Raw genomic sequence first — 25,039 nt, forward strand, 5'->3', positions numbered from 1 at the left:
ATGTCTTGGCTAGAACTGCCTCACACACTCATGACTAAACCAATCAGTGCGAAGGGTACGAGCTATGACGGTGATGGGGATGCTGATGGCTGACACTTTATAATTTGTGCCAGGTGCTGATCTAAGTGCCTTGCACGTATGAACTCCTCTCATTCCCCTGACAGCTTTACATGGGGGGTTATCTGCATTTCACAGGCGAGGGACAGGCTCAGAGAGGGGACATAACTTGCCCCATGAGGCATAACCAGCACGTGGCTGACACGGGAGGCAGAGGGCGTATCTTTTTGACAGCCGTGCTTTCCTGTGTCCCAAGCCTCATAGCAAGCCCAGCCTACATGACAGGTGAGGAAATTGGACCCAAGTGACAGGCATGCTTTCCAGCACAGCAGCCGGGGCGTCTCACTTGCTGGGGGCACCAGATGTTCGGGCAGGGGCAGCCCTGGGGGGAGGCTGGTGTGTGCTCCGCCCGCCTCACTCCTGCGCTCGCATGGCCCATCTCACACGGGGCATGGCTCCATTGTGTCCGAAAGCAGTGAGGAGGGGGCTTCTCACAGAGATGGCATCTGACAGTGGTGGGAGGCCGGACGGCGATCTGAAGTGGAGAGGGCTGCTCAGGTGTAGATGGCAAGATGGGACAGTAGAGTCGAGTGGAGAAAATGCAGCGGTCTATATTGTTTTTAAACTGATCCTCTTCAGAACTCCACCAGTTAGAAAAACAAACTGGGTGCTTGGTCCAGTAATGTTAACTGACCCCTGGATTTGTGGCCTCTGTTGTTTGCCAGAGCAGTTTTGCTGTGGTCCCTCCACTCCTTTGTGCCCTGGCTCCACGCGTCCCTTGGCTCACACGCGTCCCTTGGCTGTAGGTTGCTGGACCCCACCCAGAGCTCTTAGACCTGGGCTAGGAGCGGGTGCAACTCGGAGTCGCCCCTCTGGGGTGGGGGCGGCGTGGCTGGGAGGGAGGTGCAACAGCCACACCAACACGAGGTGCTGCCATCTTTGAAGCACATGCGTGTGAAGGGCATGGGCACCTGGAAGCTCTGGGCAACGCACCTTCCCCTCTCCCCCGACTGTCATTCCATCCTGGAGCCCACGCACATCACCCACTTAAGAGCCCAGGGCTTTCACTGGCTCGTAGGAAGAGGCACTTGGTGGCTGCCTGGTGTGGTGGAGCTGCTGGTGGCGTCTCAGCAGCTGGGGAGGTGCCTGCGGAGACAGAACCACCTGGGAGAGAAGCACACTGGGGCCTGGCAGAGGCACCACTGTGCCCTGAGCACTCGCCCGGCCCCGCCCCGGCCTGGTGTGAGCCCATTGGTGGGCTCTTGTTTCGTGAACCGGGAGATTGCCATGTCTGCTCCTGCCACCCCGAGTAGGGGCAAGAACCTGCAGATGAAGGGCCCTGTCTGCCACTCTGCAGCCATTGCCACGGGGACCTGGACGCATGGCAGCGCACCTGCCGCGTGTGTGTGGGCGTGTGTGGTGGGGTGGGGGAGGGCAGAGGCCGGAGGGAGCTGGAAGCAGTCTCTCTTTACTTGGATATTGAGGTCACCGCTTCACTCTCCTCTCAAGTGCAGTGAATCTCCAGAATGTAGATGCACCCGGAATGCGTTGCTTATGGACTTTATTAAAGCCTAGTATGGCCGTGCTTTGGGTGGGTGCGTTATCCAGAATGAAGGATGGCCTGCAGGGTGAAGGGGCTGTGGTAAGTGGGCCCCTCACTGGTAAGTCTGTTCTGCAGCTAAACTCACATAGATGGCGCCAAAATGATTTGCAAGCTAATTCTTGCCCCTCCCTTTTTTTGGCTAGAAAAAGTCACTGTTGAATAAGTATGTTTTCTGCAATGCCACCACCATTACCTATTTCCATAGAAGGAAAATAAAACCAGATTACATCCAGTTTCTTCCAGTGCATTTTTTCCCATGAGTCTGAACTTTTTAAAACCAAAGCAAACTTCTGTTATTTCTAAAGCAGCACTGCTGCAGTATTTCTAAGTAGAAACTCTGTTTATGGCCGGGCGCGGTGGCTCAAGCCTGTAATCCCAGCACTTTGGGAGGCCGAGACGGGCGGATCACGAGGTCAGGAGATCGAGACCATCCTGGGTAACACAGTGAAACCCCGTCTCTACTAAAAATACAAAAACTTAGCCGGGCGAGGTGGCAGGCGCCTGTAGTCCCAGCTACTCGGGAGGCTGAGGCAGGAGAATGGCGGGAACCCGGGAGGCGGAGCTTGCAGTGAGCTGAGATCCGGCCACTGCACTCCAGCCTGGGTGACAGAGCGAGACTCCGTCTCAAAAAAAAAAAAAAAAAGAAACTCTGTTTATTTGGCATCTGAAGCAGGCTTGGGAAAAAGGGCCACAAAAGTTTCTTATTTTATTTATGTATTTATTTGTTTATTTATTTATTTTTTGAGACGGAGTCTCGCTGTGTCGCCCAGGCTGGAGTGCAGTGGCATGATCTTGGCGCACTGCAACCTCCGCGTCCCAGGTTCAAACAATTGATTCTCGTGCCTCAGCCTCCCGAGTGACTGGGACTACAGGCGCCTGCCACCACGCCCAGATAACTTTTTGTACTTTTAGTAGAGACAGGGTTTTACCATGTCGGCCAGGCTGGTTTCACACTCCTGACCTCAAATGATCCACCTGCCTTGGCTTCCCAAAGTCCTGGGATTACAGGCGTGAGTCACTGAGCCCAGCCAAAAGTTCTTTTTTTTTTTGAGACGGAGTCTTACTCTGTCACCCAGGCTGGAGTGCAACAGTACGATCTCGCCTCACTGCAACCTCCAACTCCGGGGTTCAAGCAGTTTTCCTGCCTCAGCCTCCCAAGTAGCTGGGATTACAGGCCCAGCTTTTTTTTTTTTTTTTTTTTTGGTAGGGACGGGGTTTCTCCATGTTGGTCAGCCTGGTCTCGACCTCCTGACCTCAGGTGATCCACCAACTTCGACCTCCCAGAGTGCTGGGATTACAGGTGCTGAGCCACCGAGCCCAGCCAAAAGTTCCTCTCTTAAGCAAGCTGGACATGAAGTAGCCGGCAACCAAAAGAAGCTAAGGGCTACAACTTTAAAAAATGGTTTATTTCTCCTTTAACAAAATCATACAGCTTTCTCAATCCCCAAATTAAAAAAACAGAAAACAGGAAGAAAGGGAAGAAGGCAAAGGCCACACGCATAGGCTGGCCTGGTCACACGCACCTGCTGGACTTAAAGGCACATCAACCCACAGGCGCCTTTGGACTTGCAGAGACATTCTGCGAGGCTTCTGGCCTCTCAAAGGCAAAGCTTTGCAGCGATTTCATTAGTTTCATTACGTTGAGATGAGATGAAGGGGGATGCTACGGAAATATGTCAGAGCCACAGAAACAGAACAGCTTAAGAAGGGCTGGGCGCCCAGCTCGTCACGACACTTGCAGCTCTGGTGTCATCAGAAGCCTCTATCTCCCTCTATAGACGCAGTCTACACGCAGTGTCAGTCTCATGAGTGGGGTTAGAAGCCTCTATCTCCCTCTATAAAGACGCCGTCTACACCCAGGGTGAGTCTCCTGAGCGGGGTTAGAAGCCTCTATCTCCCTCTACAAAGACGCCGTCTACACCCAGGGTGAGTCTCCTGAGTGGGGTCAGTGTTTGGGAGTGGGAGGCAGCTTGCTCGTCAGAGTCCAGTCCTTACGGCACAGTGCTTCACAGAAACGCACAGACATCTACGGCAGACGCTCAGACACGTGTGTGGAAGCGGCTCCTGTCTGGTAGTGGTTTGGACCGTTGGGAGGAGGATGCGGGGCAGAGCGGGCCGCTGGCTCAGCGTCAGCTTGTTGGAAAAGGGTCACAGGTAGGGGAGCGCCTGACTCCAGCGGTGTCCTTCCTGCCCTCACACGTCAGTGCTGCTTCCCATCAGTGACGGGGCTGACAAGAAACCATGAGGCCCAGGTGACAAGCAGGCTCAGAACGTGTGACACCGTCTTCGGGATGCTGCTTTCCGCTAAGTTGCTGTCTGGGAAAGTCAACCATCTGTGTCCCAAATCAACTCAGTGACACAGGTGCTATTACTTCTCACAAATGCCAATTAAATCCTTTAAGATGAATAGAAACCTGGGTTGGATTAAGTGGAAAAACGCTTCCTTAGTTTACGTTTTTTCTCAGGTGTTTTCATTGAGTCTACTCAGGAACCCAGTCAGGCTGGCCAGGACACCTGGAACCTGGGCTATGCCAGGCCTGTCTGCCACAGCCCCGCCTGCCCCACTTCCACAAAGGAAGAGAGGATGAGGCGCTGTGGACGGCAGCGGCCGCAGTTCTCGGGATCCAAGGACATTCTCCTCACAGAGCACCCAGGGGAGGCTGGGCCTGTGGGCTGCTGCGCAGCGGCCGTCCTTGCTTAGCAGAGCGGCTCACCCTCGGAGGCCGCCCTGTCTGGTTCCTCCTCGTGGAAAGAGCTCACACTTCTCAGCATTGCAGTTTTAACTCAGACCAAAGAGCAGACATGGAGCATGTGGGGCCAGAACGAGTGGGGTAAATGAAGTCCTGAAAGCAGACCCCACTTCTGCTCAGCACCAGCGCGGTGGCGCAGTGGCCTGAGACACTGTGAGAACCCGATCAGGGCGAGCGGGAGTCATCTGAACGTGGAGGAAAGCGGCCAGGCTGACCGCGCGCACCTCCCACCGCAGTGACAGCATGCCGCTGCCTCCGTGCCTGCGCTTCCTGCACACGTTGTGTACTTTCTGGTTAAAAGAAAAAAAAGCCAGCTGGGGCCAGGTGCTGTGAGAGCCCAGCACCTACTGGCAGCTGGATGGGTGGCGTCCAGGGCTGTGCCAACCCCCGAGGCTGCCATGTGTTGCAGAGCTAAGTGACTACGTGCACTGGCCAGGCCGCAGAGGAGCCGTCTCTGTGCTCAAAGGAAGCAGAGGATTTGGGATTGGAGGCGCCAGGCTGCCAGTCCCCATGCCCAGGAAGCCCACGTTTGTGGCATCAGCCGGAGAGTTCATCAGGAGCAGAGCCGTGCGCGGCGGGGTTATCTGAAACTCCCCACGTGGATGGAGAGAGAAGTTTCTGGGGCTCGGGTCCGGGCAGGCGTCTCTGCACTGGAGAGGATGCAGCTGCTCTGTTCATGGAGGGCTTCTCGGCTGTGGAGACACAGAGACTGTCACTGACTCATGGATGCGGTGGGTGCCAGGGTGAGGGGTTCACAGAGACTCCAAAATACACTCCAATTTTATAGGCCACAGGGATATGCATTTGCAATTGGACAGACAGATCTCAGCCACCTGCCAGAGGGCCTCGTTCTGCCCTGCCACCAGCCCTGTGCCAGGCCGGCAGCTGCCGTTCCCTGTTTGCCTTTGCGGCACGGCATGGTTCAGGCTCTGGGGCTTTCTGAATCTGCTCAGTGAAAATGCCTCACAGCTGAGAAACCTTCCTTTCCTTTTTAAATGGAAGAGTAACATCCGGAGTGCACACACACACGGCACACACACGGGAAACATACTGCTGCATGACTCATCACAATCACACATACCTGTGTGACATGACGCAGAGGCTGCCTCTGCCCCTTCAGGCTTGTTCTGAGAGAAAGGCCACTCGGCATCCCACTCAAGAGACTGGCTTTTGCTGTGACCCCCTGGCCCATGGCACCGTGTGGCAGGTGCTCTGCGGCCGGGTGCTTTGGCCCAGCCTGATGTGTGTGTCCTGCCCACGCTGCACAGTCCCTGGCAGGAAGCCTCCACAGCCTACCCGCCATCCCACTGCTCAGCAGCCATTCCTTCAATACGGCCAGAATCTGGCCTTGGTGAATGAAGCTGCCGTGTATTTTTGGGGACATCCTGGTGGGCACATGTCCATGTTTTTGAGTAAAAGGCTGGGTACCGGGAAATGCACAGGAGATGCAGCACGAGGTACTGTCCTGAGTTCCAAAGCATCTGTGCCAATTCCACACCCACACACAGGGGATGAGAGCCCCAGTGACTCTGAGTCCTCGAACACATGGGTCTTTCCCGCTTTAGCGTTGCCGATGGACGTGTGGCACTGTCTCGGGGTAGCTTGAATTTACATCTGTTTTATCATGAGTGAATGGCTGAGCATGTTTTTATATGTTGGCAAGCGAGCTGCAGTTCCTTTTCTATGAACTGTTCATATCCTCACCTCTATTTGTATTGGATTGGTTGTCTTTTTCTTATTTGCAGATAATGTTTACAGCCATACCCTCTGACCTAGCAATTCCACTTGCAGAAATCTGTCCTACAGATATATCCACATCTGTACTGCAAAATGGGGAATATACAAGGTTATTCACTGTGATGGTGACAGATTGGCGACAACCTGGAAGTGTGTGAGGTGGGCATATGTCACCTAAACCGTGGTCTAGCCATGCATCAGGACAGCACGCTCCCACCATGAGACGGGGCAGCTGGGTACACACCGGTACATGAAAACAGCAAGGCTACCAAGAAAGTTCCGGTCAAAAGAGAAGGGAAGCTCCTCTACCCCTATACACAGGTCTCTGAAAGGACAGGCAGGTGACCGTCACGCTGGCCCGTCTGGGAGAGGCTGTGTACCTGGGGATGGGGGTGCAGAGATTTCTCAGTGAACCTCTTTGATGGCTTTTGAAAGCATGTGACTCTATTAACTCCAAAAAATAGATAAATGAAAAACAATATGGTAAGTGGTTCCATCACGGTGTTCAGAAGACACCAGTGGTCCACTGTGGTGCAAACAGCACGCATGCGGCTTAACATGAGGCTTTCAGTGACAGCAACACGAATCTTTAAAATGCGCTATCTCCAACGCCACAGATGAAAATGGAGATACCAGGGCCTGGGAAACTGTTGGATGTCTCCAAACAGCAGCCCTGGTGACAACTAAGGCTTTGACAGAGAGGATGCGTGGAGAAGTCTGACGAAGTCAGTGGCATCACATTTAAATGTGGAAAACAGGGCCAGGCGCGGTGGCTCAGGCCTGTAATCCCAGTACTTTGGGAGGCCAAGGCAGGTGGATCACAAGGTCAAGAGATTGAGACCATCCTGGTCAACATGGTGAAACCCCGTCTCTACTAAAAATACAAAAATTAGCTGGGCGTGGTGGTGCGTGCCTGTAGTACCAGCTACTTGGGAGGCTGAGTCAGGAGGATCACTTGAACCTGGGAGGCGGAGGTTGAAGTGGGTCAAGATTGCGCCACTGCACTCTAGCCTGGTGACAAAGTGGGACTCTGTCTCAAAAAAAAAAAAAAATGTGGAAAACAATATTTTAGTGTCTATGTATTAGACACGTATAGAATTTTATGTGTGTGTGCGTGTCTGGCCTTTAAATAGGAAAACCCGAGCAGCCAGCACTGCAGACCCGCTCCCATATCCCCAGGTCTCTGAGGGCACCAGGACCTGAGGGCTGCAGAGCTGCTAATGGGGGTGAGGCTGGGCACAGGTCCTTTGCCATCCTGGGGCTCCCGGGGCCCTTAGGGAGTCAGGAAAGGCCACGGGACAGTGCTGTCCGGAAAGCAGCCAGACCCCGGAGAGCAGAGAGAAGAGGAAGGCCCCCAGGTCCAGGGGCTATGCTGCTTGCGGAGCTCACGCAGTCCCTACCCGCCGTCATCTTCACTCAGGGAGTCTCCTCCCTCGGCTTCCTGATTCTACTTCTACCTCCTAGAATCCACTCACCACAAAGCAGCCAGCGATCATGTCAACACGTCCCCCTTCATACCCTCCAGCAGCCTCTAATCACGCTCGAACCCTCACCTCTGCCACGGTCACAAGGTCACGCCCGCCTGCCCTGCCACCTCCACCTGGGACCTCTCTTCCCCAGACACCCCCAGCGGCAGAGGGCATGCAGTCCCTGGCATATGGGCAGCCAAGATACTGAGGGGTGGGAGGAGAGGGGGATTAGGGTGAGCAGGGCCAGATCAAGCTCCTGCAGTCATTTGGGCAGGAAAAGAAAAGATGAAATACACCAGGGCAGAAACAGAACAGAATGAAAGGCAGATTTAGGAGAGACCCAGAGTCCCTGAGTCGGGGCGTGGGGGAAGATGAGGGTGCCTGGGGGCCTCTGGTGCGGCCTGCTCGGAGCTGATGCCATGGGCAGGTCCCAGGACTTGTGTTGGTGGTGAGCTGAGCAGCGGGAACTGAGCCTCACACCCCAGTTCCGGGTGTGCAGAGTGCAAGTTCCTGGGGGCTGTGTGTGGCCTGGAGGTCTGAAGAGAGCTGGCTGGGCACAGAACCTGTGGCTTGGCCTGACTGCAAGCAGCACCTGCTTCCTCCAGTGGCAGTGAGCGCAGAGCCAGGCAAGGGCAGGCAGCGCCAGAGCCGGGAGGAGGGAGAGAGGGAAGGAGTCCTGAGCAGAGGTAGAAGATGGCCTGTGGCAGTGGAGTCCTGGTGGCCAGGGGTGAGGCAGTGTCCTGGAGGAAGCGGGAGTAGCAGCGCTGAAGCCACGGCAGTGTACCCTGGAGAAGTGGCCGGGCCCTCGGGAACCTTGGAGAGAGCGGGAGGAGGACAGGGAGCCCGCAGCAGGGCCGAGGTGGCGGCAGGCCGAGGTGGCGGCAGGCCGGGGTGGTTCTGGAGACCGGAGGGCGTGGGAACCTGAAGGGAAAGCCAAGACCCAGGCAGAGGGCGAGGCTGCGTGTGGGGAGGAGGGAGGGTGACCGTGTGACCGCGGATCGCAGGCTCCTCATCGCGCCTCTGCAGTCCACGCGGACTTCACCTGTTCCACAGAAAGCTCCAGGAGGCGGCACTCAAGGAGAGGAAAGAACTCAGGGGGCGGAGAAGGACCTGCCACACTGGCGTGCTTTGTGTGCACCCTGAATGAACAAGTTTCCGGTCCCTATCAGTTTCCAAGCAGGAGTGAGTCAGAGAGGGCTCTGTCAGCTGCACGTCTGTGCAGACCCCAGCAATTACCTTTGCCTCCTCCCCAGGGCCCGCTGTTTCTGCTTTTCTTTTCCAATGTCATCTCTGATTGTACTGAAATCATCGTTGTCGTCAACCAGGAGATTCTACATTTCAAAAGAAGTAATGAGCAGTGTTTTCTGACATCTTTTTAGCCTATATTTAAAAGAGGCATGTTTAAAAAACTACCTATATTGACAAAAGGACAGATTCAAATTTACATAAACTAGGTGAATAACTGATTTTAAAAAAATCCTCTTGCTCGATGAAAACAAACTCGAGGGTGGCAAGAAGAGCTCCACAAGGGAAATTAATTTCCAGCCATCTGACCTTTCCCTTCAGCTCCAGAAGCTTCCACTGGGAGTGGCCACACAGGGGCACTTTAAAGGGCTACCAGGCAAGAACATGAAGCACAGAGATCATCTACATTGGCACACGGATCTCTCACTGCTGTGCCAGAAGCACTGCTGTTTGCTGTATAGACACTGTCAGTCTGTTCTCGCCTCTGTATTTCTATAGTCAGCCCCAGCTTCTGAGAGGCATGAACTTGGCTTTACTTCCTTGGCACCTCCTGCAAGCCTTCACCGCAGGGTTTCACAAACACAGGCTGCTCCATGGGTTCTCGTGACTGGGCAAGCCTCCTCCCTTTCCCAGGACTTGCAGGTCATTTTCCACACACGTTATTTCCATAAATGCTGCCCACAGGGAGGATGCCTCGGGGCGCACCCAGGAAGGGAAGTGCGTGCCAGGAAAGACACAGTGCAGGGCCTGCAGGATTTGTGCTTGGGGTTGCCCAGGTTGCTGGCTGCATTCTCAGGTGTGGAGGCGGGGAGCTGGCTCTGGCTACACATCACAGTTAAACTCTTCAATGACTGAGATATGAACCAAGCTCTGCAGGAGGGTCTGGCTACTTCTCAGTGCCCCACCTCTGCTAGGAACATGTTGTGTCAAATATTCTAATCTCTATTCTAGTACACTGATAAGCAAATATTATAATTTCTGTTCCAGCAAATTGCACATGACACAAGTTTTAAAAATTGTGGGGGGGCTGAGGCTGGGGAATGGGAGACTGAGGCAGGAGAATCGCTTGAACTCGGGAGGCGGAGGTTGCAGTGAGTCAAGATCACGCCACTGCACTCCAGCCTGGGCGACAGAGTGAGACTCTATCTCAAAAACAAACAAACAAACAAACAGACAGACAGCAACAAAAAAACCCTGTCAATTTCTTTCCACTTCATTCTATTCCTGTAATGCTTCAGTGAGCATATCCACGTGTCTCCACACACCTATGGGTGAGTTATTCTAGGGAATATAGCTAGGAGTGGGACTCCTTGGTTGTATCGATGGGCATCTGTATACGAAAATAACACCAAACTGCTCTCCAGAGTAGCTTGTGCTCCCACGGGAGTTTTTTTGTTTTTGACACAGGGTCTGACTCTGCCACCCTGGCTGGAGTGCAGTGGCGTGATCTCAGCTCACTACAACCTCCATCTCCTGGGGTCAAGTGATCCTCCTGCCTTAGCCACTCAAGAAGTTGGGTTTTGCCACGTTGCCCGGGCTGGTCTCAAACTCCTGAGTGCAAGTGATCTGCCTGCCTTGGCTTCCAAGAGTGCTGGGATTACAGGCGTGAGCCACTGCGCCCGGCCATGTGTGTGGGAGTGCCCATGGTCTCATTAGCAAGGGCAGCTCCCTGCTGGATTCTGCAGCTCCCTGCTCACTTGGCAAGCTGGTTCTCTTTTCATGTGTTTCCTGGCCATTCTGTTCTCCTCTGTGAACTGCCAGGTGATAACCTTGGCCCACTTCTCTAGTGGGTTATTTTTTGATAACAGATTTGCAGAAGATCTGCTGTCTATGCTGGAGAATAACCCTCTGCTGTCTTACTGCATATGTCTCTCCCCCATTTGTGACTTCCCTTTTCACTGTTTTTTTTTTTTTTTTTTTTTTTTGAGACGGAGTCTTGCTCTGTAGCCCGGGCTGGAGTGCAGTGGCCGGATCTCAGCTCACTGCAAGCTCCACCTCCCGGGTTTGCGCCATTCTCCTGCCTCAGCCTCCTGAGTAGCTGGGACTACAGGCGCCCGCCACCTCGCCCGGCTAGTTTTTTTTGTATTTTTAGTAGAGACAGGGTTTCACCGTGTTAGCCAGGATGGTCTCGATCTCCTGACCTCGTGATCCGCCCGTCTCGGCCTCCCAAAGTGCTGGGATTACAGGCTTGAGCCACCGCGCCCGGCCCTTTTCACTGTTTTTTATGGTTTCCTTTGATGAACAAAAGTTCTCACTTCTAATGTAATGAAATTTATTGATTCTTTTATGGTTTGCACTTTTTGTTTAAGAAATCCTTCTTGCCAGGAGTGGTGGCTCACGCCTGTAATCCCAGCTCTTTGGGAGGCTGAGGCAGGTGAACTGCCTGAACTCAGGAGTTCAAGACCAGCTTGGGCAACACCGCATAACCCTGTCTCTACCAAAAATACAAAAAATTAGCTGGGCGTAATGGCACGTGCCTGTGGTCCCAGCTATTTGGGAGGCTGAGGTGGGAGGATCGCTTGAGCCCGTAAGGCAGACGTTACGGTGAGTGGAAATCACGCTACTGCACTCCAACCTGGGTGACAGAGTGACACCCCATCTCAAAACATAAAAAAATAGAAGACAAGATCGAAAATGAGTACTTTTCACATTTAAGTCCTCAACTGGATTGCCTGTTGACTATGGTGTGAGCAGAGGTAAGTACAGGTTTTATGGGGCCGGACGCTGATTCAAGTCAAGCATCCGTAATCCAGAAATCTGAAACTCAATGGTGCATTTCAGATTTCAGAGTTTGGGATTAGGGAGGCTCAACCGTTAAGTATAATGCAAATATTCCAAAACCTGAAAAAATCCTGAGATCGGAAACAGCTCTGGTCCCAAGCATCTTGAATCATAGATACTCAACTTGTATAAAATTTATTTTATGGTTATGAAAATTCATGAATATGATTTTCCTACATAGATAACTAATTTTCCCAGCACCATTCATTGAATAACCCATTTTAAAATGTTACCTCAAGTATCTGTCACGTTTCCTTACATCTGTGATTCTGTTTCTGGGCTTTCCACGCTGTCCATGAGCCTGCGTATCTACCCGTGCCTGCATGCTACACTGTCGTCACAGCTGTGACAGTCAACACTTGGTAAGGCAAGGACCCTGTCCTTTTCTTCTCGCAGTGAGCCGAGATCATGCCACTGCACTCCAGCCTGGGCAACAGAGTGAGATGCTGTCTCAAAAAAATAAAATCTTAGCTCTTTGGTCCTTTGCTCTCATGTATGAATTTATGCTATTAGTTTTATTTGATCTAATCTATGTGGATTTTCGTTGGAATTTCACTGAATTTACAGACTTGGGAAGAACTGATACCTTTACTATTGTGAGCTTTCCCTTCCAAGAACATGACGTGGCTTAACAGAAGCTTCCTTTAACACTGCCAAGTAAGGTTTTGTATAGGTTTTATACTCATCTTGGAACCTTTTGAACTCCTCTATCAGATCTAATCATTTATCTGTGTAGTCTCTTGAGTTTCCTTTTTTTTTTTTTTTTCTTTTTTTTTTGGAGACAGGATCCCTGTTGCCTGGACTGCAGTGCAGTGGCACGATCTCGGCTCACTGCAACATCCACCTCCCTAGCTCAAGTGTTCCTCCTAGCTCAGCCTCCTGAGTAACTGGGACTACAGGTGTATGCTAACACGCCCTGCTAATTTTTGTATTTTTTTGTAGAGACCAGGTTTCACCATGTTGTCCAGGCTGGTCTTGAACTCCTGGGCTCAAGTGATCCACCTACCTCGGCCTCCCAAAGTGTTGGGATTACAGGCATGAGCCACCGCACCCGACCTTGAATCTCCTTTGTAAGAACAGTTTTATATTTTCCTTTTCACATTTCTTTTACTGCTCTTTCAATTTTTATTTACTTCTCTTTTGGTGGGGAGGGAGGTAACTCATTGTCTGTGTTGGTTAGTACAGTGTGAAACAGAAGGGGCGGCTAGGGGATCCTTACTTTGGGCCCCACTTTCATGAAAATGGAAGCTTCTGAAGCTGTCACAGTGCTGCTGCTAGAGGTTTTGGGTAGATATGTGCATCAGGTTAAGGTGTTTCTTTCTATTCCTAGTTTGCTCTAAGTTCTTTTTTAAAGTCATGAATGAACATCGGGTTTTTAATAATAAATTTTATTTTATGCTTTTTCTGCATCTCTTGAGTCTGGCAGGATTATTTCTTACATAATCTATTCTTCATGCTGCCCTCCTCACATTCCTTGGATGACCTACTCTGACATCATGTCACACAGTAGCATTTATTTATTTATTTATTTATTTATTTATTTAGAGATGCAGTCTCACTCTGTCGCCCAGGCTGGAGTGCAGTGGCGCCATCTCAGCTCATTGCAAGCTCCGCCTCCCGGGTTCACACAATTCTCCTGCCTCAGGCTCCCGAGTAGCTGGGACTACAGGCGCCCGCCACCACGCCCAGCTAATTTTTTGTATTTTTAGTAGAGACGGGGTTTCACCGTGTTAGCCAGGATGGTCTCGATCTCCTGACCTTGTGATCCTCCTGCTTTGGCCTCCCAAAGTGCTGGGATTACAGGCATGAGCCACCGCGCCTGGCCACACACAGTAGTTTTTTTTGTTTTTTTTTTTTTTTTTTGAGACGGAGTCTCGCTCTGTCGCCCAGGCTGGAATGCAGTGGCCGGATCTCAGCTCACTGCAAGCTCCGCCTCCCGGGTTTACGCCATTCTCCTGCCTCAGCCTCCCGAGTAGCTGGGACTACAGGCGCCCGCCAGCTCGCCCGGCTATTTTTTTGTATTTTTTAGTAGAGACGGGGTTTCACCATGTTAGCCAGGATGGTCTCGATCTCCTGACCTTGCGATCCGCCCGTCTCGGCCTCCCAAAGTGCTGGGATTACAGGCTTGAGCCACCGTGCCCGGCCAGTTTTTTTAAAAACATACTTGCAGGGCTGAACTTGGTAGTATTTTACTTAGAATTTTACATTTATGGTCAGAAGTGAAACTGATCTGTATCGTATTTTACTGTCCTTGGCAGTTTGGATGCTGAGGCTCCAGTGGCCTTGGAAAGTCAGCTGTCCAGTTTTCCCTCTTTTTTATGCATTCTCTGAAACAACTTGTATAAAATGGGATTATCTGTGTCTTAAAGATTCAATAAAACATCTCTGTAAAATCATGTGACCCTCGTGTCTTGTCAAAGTGGTAAATTTGCTGTTAAACAACTTACCTTAACACCAATAGTATCTCCGTCTTTCAAGTAATATGGGGCCCCTTGCAAATAATCTTGTTTTTTTTTCTTTTTCCTCTTGGTTATTTGTTGGTTCTATGGGAAAATCAAACATCTTAAATAAGCAAAACTCAACCTCAAGTTCTCACTAAATTCTCCATCACCGTGAAAAATTGCATAACCTCATTGCTAGGCCAGTAAGCCCCAATTTCTCTGAGTCAGCCCCACAACTTTACCCAGCTAGATATCGGAAGCCACTCGAACTTTTCGGGAAAGTATTTGGCAATTTCAATCTTCTCCACGGGAAGACAATAGAAATCAGCAACTCTCTGCCTCAGGGAGCCGGCAGTCCCGCCCTGGGCCGCATTCCACACCAGGTCCAGGGCAGGGGCGTAGGTCCTCTCACCAGGGATGCGCACCTGTGTCCTCAGCAGCACGTCCTGGGGGCTGCACCAGAAAACTGTCAAGTGCCAGATCCAAACAAACAAACAAACAAAACCACGTGGTAACTTGAGGCATAGTGGGCAAAGCTTCCCCTCCAGCTTTTCTGGTTTTTATAAGGAGAGATTTTTCCCTAAATGCTGGATGCTAGTGGCAAACTCTTATTTCACAGTTCAATTTCCTTCAGCCTTGATGAAGAGCGGAAGTGAAGATCCCACTCTTGGTCCACAGCAGAGCCCCCCAGACAGGGTAGGAAACCTTCCTCAGTGCAAGAGAAAAGGAAAGAGGCGGCAGCCTGAGCAGGGACGATGTGGCGGAGGGGGACAGGGTGAGAGGGGCCTGGCCTGATAGCCCAGCAGCCAGCAGGAGGAGAGCAGGCTCGAAGTAGGCAGTTATGCCCTTGACTTTGGGGGCTGTAAATATGAGGTGCTGAGGTAGCCAGGGAGAAGAACCTGAGGGTTGGAATTGGGAAGAGAGACATGGGGTGGGTGACAGACAAGACTGCAGCTGTGGGAGATGGGAAACCTTAGGAGGAGGAGCAGAAAGAACAACACTCAGCAAGGCAGGAGGAACAGAGGCGTGCAGAGGTCAGCACAGGCCATGGAGGAAAAGCTATAGGTAAGAACTGGAAGGCAGCAAGGGGAAATGAAGACTGGTTCTTAGGATGCTGAGACAATGAATGGTTTCTCGATACTTCTGTTAAGTGTTTTTACCATCAAAAGAGGTGACAAAATGAGAGAAATGAAATGACTGTAAGAAAGAAAGCTCATGGGAAGATGTGGGCCCATGGAATCAGGGGAGCACAGAGTGCAAGAGCAGAGGCTGCACAGCCCCATGTCCCCATGGGGGAGGGGGCTGCTGACCAGGGAGTGAGGCCCAGGCCCGGAGCCCAGCACAGTGCAGCCAGAGGACGGAAAGGGCATCGGCACAGATGCTGAAGTTGCCAAGGAGAGGACAGAGGCTGCTGGAGAGAAACAGGAGGGACTAGAGGCCTCCTTGAGAGCAGGAGTGCCCTGGAAGTTGGCCAAGGACAGAAGAGCCCATGGAAGGGGCCTGAGGAGGCACACAGCTGCTCTTCAAAAGGGCAAAGGCACTGTGTCTATCAAAACCCGACACTGCTTACAACCATTGTGACAAAGGGTCAAAATCATAAAGACCTCACACAAATTCCAAGAGAGCTTTTCCTTTAGACTTCATTACAGGAGCAGGCAAAATACTCGAAATAACTCATTCATGCACTCACAAAATACAGTTTGCAAAAATGCCTGAACTTACTAGTTATCAAAGCACTGGAGCAAATGAGAACAAGATAATCATCTTTCATTTATCAATTTAGGAAACACCTAGACGATGAAATAGTCAACAATGGTTTGTGGGTGAGGTAAAATAAATACTCATACTCTGGAACAACTTGCCTGAGAAAATATTTAACTATTTTAAGAGGTTTAAAATTCCCACATCATCTGATGCTAGAATTCCCTTCCAGGAAACTATTTCTGGTAGTACAACTTGTATTAAGAATGCAACAAAAAAAGAGAATTTTAGACCAATATCCCTGATGAACATCGATGCAAAAATCCTCAATAAAATACTGGCAAACTGAATCCAGCAGCACATCAAAAAGCTTATCCACCATGATCAAGTGGGCTTCATCCCTGGGATGCAAGGCTGGTTCAACATAGGCAAATCAATAAATGTAATCCATCATATCAACAGAACCAAAGACAAAAACCACATGATTATTTCAATAGATGCAGAAAAGGCCTTTGACAAAATTCAACAGCCCTTCATGCTAAAAACTCTCAGTAAATTCAGTATTGATGGAACGTATCTCAAAATAATAAGAGCTATTTATGACAAACCCACAGCCAATATCATACTGAATGGGCAAAAACTGGAAGCATTCCCTTTGAAAACTGGCACAAGACAGGGATGCCCTCTCTCACCACTCCTATTCAACACAGTGTTGGAAGTTCTGGCTACAGCAATCAGGCAAGAGAAAGAAATAAAGGGTATTCAGTTAGGAAAAGAAGAAGTCAAACTGTCCGTTTGCAGATGACATGATTGTATATTTAGAAAATCCCATTGTCTCAGCCCAAAATCTCCTTAAGCTGATAAGCAACTTCAGCAAAGTCTCAGGATACAAAATCAATGTGCAAAAATCACAAGCATTCTTATACACCAGTAACAGACAAACAGAGAGCCAAATCATGAATGAACTCCCATTCACAATAGGTTCAAAGAGAATACAATACCTAGGAATCCAACTTACAAAGGATGTAAAGGACCTCTTCAAGGAGAACTACAAACCACTGCTCAGTGAAATAAAAGAGGACACAAACAAATGGAAGAACATACCATGCTCATGGATAGGAAGAATCAATATTGTGAAAATGGCCATATTGCCCAAGGTAATTTATAGATTCAATGCCATCCCCATTAAGCTACCAATGACTTTCTTCACAGAACTGGAAAAAACTGCTTTAAAGTTCATATGGAACCAAAAGAGACCCCGCATCGCCAAGACAATCCTAAGCCAAAAGAACAAAGCTGGAGGCATCATGCTACCTGACTTCAAACTATACTACAAAGCTACAGTAACCAAAACAGCATGGTACTGGTACCAAAACAGAGATATAGACCAATGGAACAGAACAGAGCCCTCAGAAATAATACCACACATCTACAGCCATCTGATCTTTGACAAACCTGACAGAAACAAGAAATGGAGAAAGGATTCCCTATTTAATAAATGGTGCTGGGAAAATTGGCTAGCCATGAGTAGAAAGCTAAAACTGGATCCTTTCCTTACTCCTTATATGAAAATTAATTCAAGATGGATTAGAGACTTAAATGTTAGACCTAAAACCATAAAAACCCTGGAAGAAACCCTAGGTAATACCATTCAGGACACAGGCATGGGCAAGGACTTCATGTCTAAAACGCCAAAAGCAATGGTAACGGAATCCAAAATTGACAAATGGAACCTAATTAAACTAAAGAGCTTCTGCACAGCAAAAGAAACTACCATCAGAGGGAACAGGCAACCTACAGAATGGGAGAACATTTTTGCAATCTACTCATCTGACAAAGGGCTAATATCTAGAACCTATACAGAACTCAGTCAAATTTACAAGAAAAAAACAAACAACCCCATCAAAAAGTGGGCAAAAGATACGAACAGACACTTCTCAAAAGAAGACATTCATACAGCCAACAGACACATGAAAAAATGCTCATCATCACTGGCCATCAGAGAAATGAAAATCAAAACCACAATGAGATACCATCTCACACCAGTTAGAATGGCAATCATTAAAAAATCAGGAAACAATAGGTGCTGGAGAAGATGTGGAGAAATAGGAACACTTTTACACTGTTGGTGGAATTGTAAACTAGTTCAACCATTGTGGAAAACAGTGTGGCGATTCCTCAAGGATGTAGAACTAGAAATACCATTTGACCCAGCCATCCCATTACTGGGGATATACCCAAAAGATTATAAATCATGCTGCTATAAAGACACACACAACGTATATTTATTGCGGCACTATTACAATAGCAAAGACTTGGAATCAACCTAAATGTCCATCAGTGACAGACTGGATTAAGAAAATGTGGCACACATACACCATGGAATACCATGCAGCCATAAAAAAGGATGAGTTCGTGTCCTTTGTAGGGACATGGATGCAGCTGGAAACCATCATTGTCAGCAAACTATTCCAAGAACAGAAAACCAAACACTGCATGTTCTCACTCATAGGTGGGAACTGAACAATGAGATCACTTGGACACAGGTAGGGGATCATCACACACCAGGTCCTATTGTGGGGGGGTGGGGAGGGATAGCATTAGGAGATATACCTAATGTAAACGAGTTAATGGGTGCAGCACACCAACATGGCACATGTATACATATGTAACAAACCTGCACGTTGTACACATGTACCCTAGAACTTAAAGTACAATAACAAAAAAAAAGAATGCATTTTTATAAAAACACTAAAATTAAACACAGGTTAGACATGGTTGAAAGAGAACTTTCTCATATCACAAGCAGACCAAAAGAAGGATATTCACATCGTAACAGGTAGAGCAAATCTTAATAGTTCATGATATTTACAAAAGGACTTGCAAAATATTTTCCTACAGCGAAAAAAGAACAAGATGGTTTGATTGTAGACAATTTTGGGTGCATCTTTACTTAATAAATAATTATTGACTATGACATGGGCACGATTACTATTCTAGGTATTGAGGATATAGCAATTAATAAATTAAGTTCTTATATTCTAGTAGTGGAAGACAGATACACATAAATTAGTAAGTAGAGATATGTCAGGTGATACTAGGATGAAGAAAGTGGAATAAGGGGGCAGAGTGACAGGACGATGATAAATCCGTTGGACGGTGGACTGTCTGACACACTGATGACAGCTGCGGGTGGGTCTCTTGCTGACACTTCAGGGTCATCATTGGGTCAATATGCACCTGGTGGTTACTGAAAAATTAATTCTCCCTTACTGTTTTTATGGGAGAATAAGTTCCAAGTTTTAGATGCCAGACATACATATTTCTAGAACACGCTCTGTTTGAAGTTGCTAGGCTACTTAGAAGCAGTGAAAAAATACTACACTATTAAGTTGTTAAACCTTAAAAAGGCAAACTATGTTAAGATATGTGTGTATCACTTTAGATGCAAAGTAGACTTTCTTACCCCAAGTTTTCTCCTTTCTGAAGGGGCTCTAAGCAGATCTCAATTCTCCGTCCTAGTTTATATTCCCTGATAATAAGTGAAACAAGATAGTATTGAGTGACATAACATTTAATTTTCTTGAATTTTTTTCCCCCAATTTTAAGCTTTTTTCTTAAGCAAAGGATTGTTTTCTGAGTACTTATAAGAACACCCAAACTTTTGGAAAAGGGAAAAAAATGAGAATCCTTGCTGTGGTGATTATTTAGATACTTGAGTCATTTCTTACTAAACATGTAGGTCTGGCTCTGGGAAGATGGCCAAACTGCCAAAGAAATTTCCCTCTGTTCAGCCGGGGTTAAGATTCTCATGCCAGTCACTTTGGGGTGGTAATCAGAGCTGATTAAAAGCAGCCTTGGCCAGGCACAGTGGCTCACGCCAGTAGCCCCAGCACTTTGGGAGGCCAAGGTGGAAGAATTGCTTGAGGTTAGGGGTTCGCGACCAGACTGGGCAACACAGGGAGACCTCGTCATAATAAAAAATTAGCCTGGTGTCATGGCACATGCCTGAGGTCCCAGTTACACAGGAGGTTGAGGTGGAAGGATCACTTGAGCCCAGGAGGTTGAGGCTGTAGTTGAGCCATGATCACGCCACGGCATTCCAGCCCGGGCAACAGAGCCAGACCCTGTCTATTAAAAAAAGAAAGAAAAGGAAAGAAAATGGAGAGAGAGAGATACAGAGAGAGAGAGAGAAAGAGAAAGAGAGGGAGGGAAGGGAGGGGAGAGAGAGAGAGAGAGAGAGAGAGAGAGAGAGAGAGAAAGAGAGAAAGAGAAAGAGAAAGAAAGAGAGAAAGAATAGAAAGAACAGAAAGAATAGAAAGAAAGCCTCAGGGCTGCTTTTTGCAAAGGAAATGACCCAAACCTGCTCTTTAAGTTCAAAGGTTCGGAAGGAGGATCAGCTGAATCCAACATTTCTCAGTGAGAAACAGCTGCTCCTACTTTCCATCTCACTCCAAATGCTTTTAAGTTATATAATGTCACAGTCACTGGAGCATAGAAAAAATATACAACACTACATTTATGCTTAACATGGAAAACTGAAGTCTTGCTGGAGTTTATGATGAAAAGTGCCACCCAAGTCATAAGCATGGCATGACCAGGAATGGGCTTTGTTTTCACTCAGCTCAGAAGACGCATTCCTCCTCCATGTCCTGCACCAGCCAGTGCGGCAGCAGCAGAGAGGGACGGCGTTGCTGTTCCTTGTCCAGCAAGGAACCCACCTGAGCGGCTGCCGGTCAGTTCGTAAAAGCCTGCCTGGGCGCTTCCTCTCCACTGTCCAGGCTCTGAGGTGGGCTGGGGACGGGACACCGAACTCCAGGAATGGGGGCAAGGTCATGGCCTAGAAAAAGAAACAGACATTTCTCCAATGGTTTTAAAAAGCACTCTTCAAAACATACTGTTTTAGAAAAAAAACGAAGCACTACACAGTGACACCTCAGGGAAGGAGTATCTCAAGTAATGAGAACATCATTTAAAAAGTCACAGGAATCTCTCTCTCTTAAATGACACTAACCCTGAGAGGTCTTCATATTCCTCTGCACTGAAATCAGCTTGAGAAAGAAGTGAGTTCCCTATCTCTAAAGCTGAGTCAAAAGCGTCTTTTTAATCATCATGTTTAAACAATGAAACTTTGGAATTAACTTCCATGTGAGTAGAATTCACCAGGGCAGAGCTAATAGTATAGCTAGGGACTCATCAGCCTTCTTCCGTGCCAATGCAGTTCTCCACCGGTGTTTGCTGATGACTCAGCTTTTGATTTTGAAATACTTCACAATCTTTGGCTGCAATCAGTAGGCCCAAACTGCTTGTTCTAATTCTGAAGGGATCACTTTTAGCCCCTACTGATATACTTTGGTTGGAGCCTCTAAAATTACCAATATTCATCCATTTTTTGACCTAAAAACAGCAACTTTATATCTTTCAACTTAATATTAGGAAAAAAGTATCTTCCCACTTGTTCTCATGAGAATAAGGCTGTCTGCTTTTTCTTTTCTCCTTTCTTTTCTTTTCTTTTTTTTTTTGAGACGGAGTCTCACTCTGTCACTCAGCCTGAAGTGCAGTGGCGCCATCTCAGCTCACCGCAACCTCCCTCTCCCGGGTTCAAGTGATTCTCCTGCTTCAGCCTCCCAAGTAGCTCGGATTACAGGTGCCTGCCACCATGCCAGGCTAATTTTTTTTTTTTTTTGTACTTTTAGTAGAGACGGGGTTTTACCATGTTGGCCAGGTTAGTCCCAAACTCCTGACCTCAAGTGATCCACCTGTCTCAGACTCCTAAAGTGCTGGGATTACAGGCATGAGCCACCACACCCAGCCAATGTATGCTTTTTCTCGAGGAAGGGTATTTCATGTACTGAGGGCGCACAAAAGCCAAACATCAACAACCACTAGTCATATACAGGGCCCTACATTTTCTCCTCTAAGAGAAGAAAGGAATGCTCATTTCAGTCCAATAGTAGACGGATGCTTCTTCAACACTGTGTTGTACTTAATCCAGCCTTTCCATTTGGGTAAAACCCTCCTTCTCTGTGAATGTTAATGCATAAGAAACAACACAATATCTAGAATATCTAGTTTAGTATCCTAACATAAAGCTGGGGTTCTAACCTCCTGGAAAACTGGTAACACAGTGTTTCGTAACAACATTTAACACATGGGTCACAATGGTACACAAACAATGTAAATAAAGGGATAGAGTGAATGCTTTACAAATGTTCCAAGAAACCATGTTTCCCTAAAAAAATAAAAATGAACAAAAGCCGCAAGTTACTGAGGACAGATTGAAACGAAAGCACAGCATGCCTGTCAGAGGAGGGACCAGTGAGGCCACGAGGAGCCGTCTGCACCACGGGCATGTGTTGCCTGTGGGTACTTACCACTGAACATGGCATATGACAAATGCCATATCAGAACCGACTGTAATTGAGGGAAAAGGAGATAGAAGAACAGATTAATATCTCACTGGAAGAAGCCACATTACCACTCAGTTCTGGTGCAGGAAGAAGTCTGACCTGAGACTTCAGCTCCGCCAGCGCGGCATCTTCTGAGATCTCTACGTCTCCCAAGTAGAGGAGAGAAACTGGCGCAGGCTCATCCACAGAAGCACCTTCCAAAGGACAGAGCGGGATGTTTACAAGGAACTTGAAACTTATTTTGTGTTTCTGAAATACACCGCCATGTTTTGGTGTCGTAAATAGGTTATTAAAATTCCACTCAAAAGCCTCTGCATCCAAGTCTTGTGAGGAGGCCCTGTCTGGCAGGTGAGCAGGCAGAACCCCATGAGGTATTTGACACTTATGCCCCTACCTCGAATGTACTTTTCCACATTCTCTCCTTCCTCAAAAAGGACTTTTTGGGTAGGATACGCTGCCTGCATTCTGTATGTTAGCTTCCTGTTTTCCTCTCATAACACTCATCCCAACTTGTTCCTCGTGTGTGTGTCTGTGTGTGTGTGTGTCTGTCTGTCTGTCTGCCTATATGCAGATGTTTAATCTGCCCCCTCAAAACAACAGAATTTTCAAGAGGAGGCAGGCCATCTATCTTCTCTCCCAGTTCCCGGTACAATGGATGTCACATAGTAAGTGTCCAATAAATGTTTACTTATAACGAAATCTTGACAATAAGAAGGCCTTTCCAAGTTTGTTTAAAAAAAAGGGAAAAACACAATGCTTTCTCATCAAAAACAATATAAAAGCTGACAACTAAATTTAGACTGTCTTCACTTATTTTTGCTTTAATTGTCTTTACTGCTGAGCATGCCACTAATGCATGGCAAGAAATTACAGAGAGATTAGAAGTCAACTAAGTGCATAAGAAGTTCTTCTTGTGTCTTAAGGAAATTACAGGCTGACACTACCGGAAAGACAATTTTAGGAAATTCTAAAGAATGAAATATATAATCACATGCTACACAATGATTTGGTCAAAGACCACACATATGATGTGATCCCATAAGATTATAATACCATATTTTCACTGTACCTTTTTCTGTTTAGATACATAAACACTTGCCACTGTGTTATGACTGCCTTCAGTATTCAGTACAATAAGCTGCTGTACAGGTCTGCAGCCTACGAGCAATAGGCTACACTACATAGCCTAGGTGTGTAGGAGGCTCTACCATCTAGGTTTGTGTAAATCACTCTACCACGTTCACACAATGAAGAAATCGTCCGACGATGCATTTCTCAAAACATATTCATGTTGTTAAGTGACACATGAGTGTATTTCCCATGTGTTGTGTACAGATGTATTACCAAAAAAAAAACCTTTTATTTACTTTCATGTAGAAACATACTGATTAAACATGCTTTTACAATCTATATCCAATTCTATATGTAACTAGAATTCTATCACCAAAGCATTTTTAGCATTAATTAACATGAACTAGTGTAACCCAACTAAAAAGTAACTTTATGCCAATTTTATAGCTCATTCAACATTACTCTATACATATAATCCTAACTTCAAAGAATAAGGAGATAAGAATTTGACTCATTTATATTAATTTTATTACCGAGGCTGAAAAGATTAAAAAGAAATATAAGTAATATACTTCAAAGCACAGAAAAACTAAGTAAGCAGGATAAAAAGAAAAACATAGCTAAAGAGTTGGGCCTATTAAAAACATACTCGCTCCATTTCTTTATAATGAAGTGGAACTCCTCTTTGTACAAGGGTAACTGAACTCACTGATAGTGACTTCTGCCCATCGTGACGTGTGTGGCTGAATGCTGAGTAAGATAACATGCTTGTACTTGTCTGTGTTCCTTCTCAGAAGGCAGTGAGATGACGTCAAATGCCCTAGAAGCAGTTCCTGAGGGTTTTGAGGCAGAAAGATTGGAAGACATGTAGGATGTGGACTCCTGGTCTCTGCCCCTGTGAGCTAAAATGACATCACTAGAATTGGTTGAAGACTCAGTATTCTGGTACATGGTGATAAATGGGGCCCCTGTTGCCCTGAGGATCTTGAGAGATACATAAAAGTCTCTGGAAAGTGTAATATATTGATATAATAATAAACAAGATATGTAGTGCTTTACAGAGGTTACAGAACATGTACAGAAATAGCCCGGTGTTATTATGTGATGTCTGGAATGACTTATGAAATTAATAGGCCTTGATTTTCAAGATCTTACATTTTAAAAATAAATATTTCAATTGACTCTCAGAGCACAGGCAGTCAATTTACTTCTCTTTATGATGCACTGGCTGCTGAAATCCCATTCTGTTCTCACCTTGGCTGAAAGCGGCTCTCCAAACTCCACCCCGAGAGGAAGTACAGTTGGTCTGGTCCTGATGACTCTCGCAGTGTCCTGAGGGACCCTGAAGCTGGTACCACCAGATGGGCACCTTCAGGAAACCCTGAAGAATGGAGCATGTTTAACTGCTGTGATTACAAAGATTAAGTGAAACTCCACTTTCACTTCCATAGAAAGAAACATCTTGATGACCTAAGATGTTCTTGAACTTACCATTTTTCCTCTTAGATTTATTAACTGTCATAAATTATACTTGTTGTTTTTACAATCAAAAATTTAAAATCATAAAAATCAGACTTTGGGGTGACTGGACTAAATGTCCCTTGCTTAGAAGTATCTTAGTAGATAAAATAAATGAGAAGCATAAACAAGAGCAATGCATTTGCTTGAACACACTATACCAGTGTTTCCAGGCGCTGTCCAAGCACTGCTCACCCAGGATACCAGTCCCAGCAGCGCCATTTATCACACAGATGCAAGAGCCCATTGATCTAAG

General features: G+C 47.4%; 1 protein-coding gene across 10 annotated transcripts in view; it reads right to left on the reverse strand.

Moving 5' to 3' along the window:
- Positions 1-3,045: 3,045 nt before the first annotated feature.
- The window catches only part of LOC105473892 (ubiquitin specific peptidase 40), a 93,877-nt gene continuing 71,883 nt past the window's right edge, over positions 3,046-25,039 (reverse strand). For 3 of the 10 annotated variants that reach the window (XM_011728062.2, XM_011728061.2, XM_011728064.2), the window contains 8 exons: positions 24,520-24,646; positions 22,294-22,388; positions 20,506-20,624; positions 19,251-19,316; positions 14,326-14,536; positions 14,090-14,185; positions 8,853-8,947; positions 3,046-5,102 (listed from right to left, as the gene is read on the reverse strand). In XM_011728062.2, coding sequence (XP_011726364.2) covers positions 4,991-5,102; positions 8,853-8,947; positions 14,090-14,185; positions 14,326-14,536; positions 19,251-19,316; positions 20,506-20,624; positions 22,294-22,388; positions 24,520-24,646 — 921 coding nt within the window. In that variant the 3' untranslated portion in view covers positions 3,046-4,990. Of the gene's footprint in view, positions 5,103-8,852; positions 8,948-14,089; positions 14,186-14,325; positions 14,550-19,250; positions 19,317-20,505; positions 20,625-22,158; positions 22,199-22,262; positions 22,392-24,519; positions 24,647-25,039 lie in introns of those variants that run through there. The other 7 variants (XR_011610147.1, XR_982562.2, XM_071073584.1 and 4 more) reach the window with 6 other exon arrangements.

Source organism: Macaca nemestrina, chromosome 11 (assembly GCF_043159975.1).
Source record: "Macaca nemestrina isolate mMacNem1 chromosome 11, mMacNem.hap1, whole genome shotgun sequence".
Taxonomy (NCBI): domain Eukaryota; kingdom Metazoa; phylum Chordata; class Mammalia; order Primates; family Cercopithecidae; genus Macaca; species Macaca nemestrina.